This window comes from Sesamum indicum, unplaced genomic scaffold (genome assembly GCF_000512975.1).
Source record: "Sesamum indicum cultivar Zhongzhi No. 13 unplaced genomic scaffold, S_indicum_v1.0 scaffold00216, whole genome shotgun sequence".
Lineage (NCBI taxonomy): Eukaryota > Viridiplantae > Streptophyta > Magnoliopsida > Lamiales > Pedaliaceae > Sesamum > Sesamum indicum.
The window spans coordinates 26,890-30,972 of record NW_011628110.1 but is presented as its reverse complement, the minus strand read 5'-3'; the positions used below and the strand labels follow the sequence as shown (position 1 = coordinate 30,972).

The following is a 4,083-nucleotide window of genomic DNA, read 5'->3' as shown; positions in this document are numbered from 1 at the left end:
GTCTAAACAAGTCGACTAATTCATTTGAAATAAGATCTGGCAGCTTATAAGATCCCTTGTCTATATGTTCTTTTTTTTTCTCAAGCTTAATCATATAGTCTCCGTTTTTTATGAGTAACGACATATCCTCACACAGGATCAAGGAATTTGGCATACCTGCAAGCACTCATAAGCTTTCTGCACTGCCAGAAACTTCTCCCTCCCTTCAGGATTTTTGTTTGGATGATACTTCATTGCAAGTTTCCTATACTGTCTCTTGAGCTTTTCCTCATCAATATACTCAATCTGCTTTGATATATTAGGTATCTCCTCAACTGACTCAAGACTTGGTTTCTTAGGGGCGTCGTCTCTGGATACTTCATCAATGGAAATCTCTAGTATCTTGCAAGCTTCTTCTTCAGAAAGGTCCATTGGCCTTCGAGTTAACTCTTCTCTCCACATTACTAGCAATGATTGCAAAAACTCAACATGTTCAACAATAGGCCAATTAGGAAATCTAATTTCATCACATAAGTTTCGAAGATAATAACGATGACACCACATTTCATCTTTCAGCTCTGGATGTCACTGGTGGCATTGGAGGATAGTCATATAAGGAATGACAATGCTGTGACAATTTCTGAGGGAAATCACCAAGATGCTGAAGAACCTAATCAAATAAAACTGAGAGTTAAATGCAGCACTTATTTGCATTGAGGATGACTCAACTACCACCATGTTTTAGAATGTAAGTACTAAATGTTAAGAAAAGATGCTTGGGGTGAAAGACAAGTAGCAAACTCCAGTTGCAGATTCAGGGCTACCTGACAGATCAGATTTTCTGCTCGCATCTTGTGTATCCAAATAATCTCAGGAGTGTCTGAATCAGAAACCATTGCTGCGGCAAAAGCAACTGGGCCGCTACATTCCAGTACATAAAGCAATGACTCAGGTAAGAGGCCGCCCAAAACACTTCGTTTCGCCAAAGGTAGAGAAGAGGAAATTGCAGCTTCCTCACCACCATGAAAAGCTTGATAAACATGAGTCACTGAGAAGAGTTGGGCAATTGAAAGAAGATCAGAACCATGCGCCTGTACTGTATAATTGGATCATTGCTTTTGGGTTCCTAGTAACTATAGCTTTCAGCAGAGCAGCAGCAGCATCAACAATAGTCGGTTCACCAGAAACAATGTGCATATTGATGGAGCCACCATCCAGCCACTGCCTAGTTCAGCTTAAAACCAAAAGAACAAATAACGAAAACATCTCAAACCTCTGTGGAAGGCAAAGAAAGGAACAAAAGTTACCCCACATCCAAAGTGAAAGTGTTATAATACAATTACCATCACAAGAGAATATGAAAAGTTGCATCTTTAAAACACCAGGAGTTTAAGGATACAAGTACACGCGGATATCCTAAGTGCATATTACATGGAAACTATATCTTAGTTTAAAGAGGTGCAACAGTTCCAGTGACCCTTCTACAATTGTTTGCTCAATCAGTCTCCAATGTGCATCTCATGTGACGATAAGTACCGGACAACTGACTCCCATTTTAAATGGCTTGCAAGGCAACCGGTTTACTGTAGGATAAAGCTCTGATCCTATTTTACTCTATGTTCCACACATCAATCTTTTATGTACCAAGCTCATAACCAAAGGAATGCTTTAAGGGCCCAGAACACGCCCGTTTTAGGAACATTGTAAAACAAGCATACCCAACTATAGGTAGGTGTATCAAGTAAAGACTCCTTCCATGTCATTATTTGTCCCTTTGGCGCAGGAAAAACAGAAATTTCTCTACCATAGATATCCTATTTAAATAACAAAGTAAATAAGAAAGAACCTCGTTCAGTAACTAATTTATAATATATTTAGTCTAAGAAATGTAGATGATCTAAGAGCGAAAAAAATTCTTCGTTATCACAGTAGAAATTACTTTATTTCATATTCTGTGGCGAAACACTGCAACATAATGATCATGATCATAGTCTGTAGGCCAGTAATTAGTCTCTATAGAAACTAGATACTAATTCAACTCCACCAGTTCAGCAGTAGTTTGATATATAAACAAAACTTCAGTGCTATTGAAGATCCCCAAGATCCGCAAAGAGCTAGAGTAGTTCAATACAAGTCAGCAGACATGATGGAAACAGGAAGCACAGAGTTCATGGTGATCCTGATTGGCATCACGGTACCATTCTGGATGATACAGGTATAGACAAAAGGATACCAATTCAAGGCCTAAACCCAATGAACTAAAAAAAAGTAATATCACTAATAACGTCTACATAAGACCAAACTGTATAGAATATCCTAAATGTAGCATCAAACATCCCATCCCACAACAACGGACCAGAGCATTGTCCAAATAGTTAGATGCCAAAATCCCAGAGATTGCAATTGCATGCTCATGTACATAAGTTCAACAATTTACATAGCAACAGGCATATCATAATTCGAGAAAGGAATAGTAAAAGAATATGGGGACAGTATGTCTACTGTTGTAGACGATTTTAGTATATTGCCATTATTGCACTCAAAAAATCAAAACCATCAAGCATCCTCTAAAATGCTCTGATACTTTATGACTTAGAGATATCCACCAAATTACCTTCATTTAGCTCCAACTAACATGCATCATTCTACAGCGCGACACAGTAATTAGCATTCCAATTGTGATCAAAAGTCATATATTACATAAATGAAGCAATTATTTGCATATATTTCAATTTTAAATAATAATTATTATCTTACTAGGTTTTTGCACAGGGTCATAACAAGAAAAGGAATGCTGGTAAAATACTAAATTTCCAAGAGACCATTTCTGCGTGATACCAGAAGAGGATCACACATAAGAAAAGAAAACAAACCTAGAACATAAGGAGACTGCAAGATCATATGATAACTGGAAGCGAGACACCATTGGAGGACACCTAATAGCTGCACTATGTATTGCAGCTTCTCTTGCAACACTCGACGATTCAGTATTAGCCATATCAGCAACATCTCCACAATAATATCCTAAAACAATAATAAGATCGAATAAACAGAATAAGCACTTTAATTTCAGATATTGATATTAAATAACTTCTCTAGATAGATCAACATAAATATCGGTAGGAATTAAGCCAGTACAAGTGACTTACCAGGACTGAACCCCGAGTGATAAGCTCTTGGGAAGTGACAACAAATTCTCGAGCCTTTTGCACCAGTAGTCAAGAAAAACATTGATTTAAGAGAATGACTTACAATGCAATCAAAGATTAAATCACTAAAGATGCAGAACAACAAAAAGTAACACAGACCTAATATTAACAAATGATGGTATCAAATTATATCTGTTGATTCTCAATGGATAAGAAAATCCCTAGCGGAATGCTAAGTCCTCAAAGGTACCTAAAAGATTTTTACAGTACTTATGTTCCATATATTCTTCTCATGATGTAATCTTTTTTTCATTTAAAACACCTTGCTGTGAGCTCATAACTCAATACCACCCAATATCTATTGTCGAGTATGGACTTGAATTTTACTCCTTCAACACTTCAAGAGCATAAAAAGATAAATGCAGGAGAGCACTAACACACCTAGCCCCTCGAAAGAATAGCTCGCACTACCAATGAACTAATGAATGGGTTCTGCATAAGAGTGTAGGGGACAAATGATAAAGATGATATGATAGCATATAAATAGTCACCTGCACCACGGAACACCAGCACTAAGAAGCACATCCAGGGACATCATCTGGTGTTCTCACCAAGTGTAGCAAATGTAACTGAAAGATATCTGATGAACTTCATTAAAGAGTTTAACAGAAGATGGAACACAAAAAAGGAATCTGATTTTATTATCAATTATTAGTTAACAATGATTCCCAACCTCACATACCTGGATAAACCGCATTCATGGGCCAGTATAGATTAGAAGTGAAAAATTTATAATACTTGTCTATATGCACCATGGTAGACTTCTTTAACTCTTACATGCAAGCACATACATTTTCCTTTTAAGGGGCGGTCATGTAAGATGCACTACTGCTATATACTGAACTTGCACCCTCACCCTGCTGGGATGGCAATCTAAAGGGAATAATTCATAAGA

General features: G+C 37.2%; 2 protein-coding genes across 4 annotated transcripts in view; both read right to left on the bottom strand.

The window, feature by feature from the left end:
* LOC110011390 (dnaJ homolog subfamily C GRV2-like) overlaps positions 1-1,049 on the bottom strand; it is a 2,192-nt gene extending 1,143 nt beyond the window's left edge. The window contains exons 1-2 of one of the 2 annotated variants that reach the window (XM_020691442.1): positions 804-1,049; positions 157-649 (exon numbers count right to left, since the gene is read on the bottom strand). In XM_020691442.1, the coding sequence (XP_020547101.1) occupies positions 157-543 (387 nt within the window). In that variant the 5' untranslated portion in view covers positions 544-649; positions 804-1,049. Of the gene's footprint in view, positions 1-156; positions 667-803 lie in introns of those variants that run through there. The other variant, XM_020691443.1, reaches the window with a different exon arrangement.
* Positions 1,050-1,069: 20 nt separating this feature from the next.
* LOC105179808 (lysine-specific demethylase JMJ705-like) lies at positions 1,070-4,077 on the bottom strand. 2 transcript variants are annotated; one of them, XM_011103444.2, is made up of 4 exons: positions 3,680-4,077; positions 3,129-3,181; positions 2,853-3,003; positions 1,070-1,213 (listed from the first exon to the last, which is right to left on the bottom strand). In XM_011103444.2, the coding sequence occupies exons 1-4, from the start codon at positions 3,724-3,726 to the stop codon at positions 1,210-1,212; spliced, it is 255 nt and encodes an 84-aa protein (XP_011101746.1). In that variant the 5' UTR covers positions 3,727-4,077; the 3' UTR covers positions 1,070-1,209. The 2 variants fall into 2 exon arrangements, with proteins under 2 accessions (XP_011101746.1, XP_011101745.1); XM_011103443.2 differs by lacking the exon at positions 1,070-1,213 and having other exon boundaries at positions 2,765-3,003; positions 3,129-3,182.
* Between the last annotated feature and the right edge of the window lie 6 nt (positions 4,078-4,083).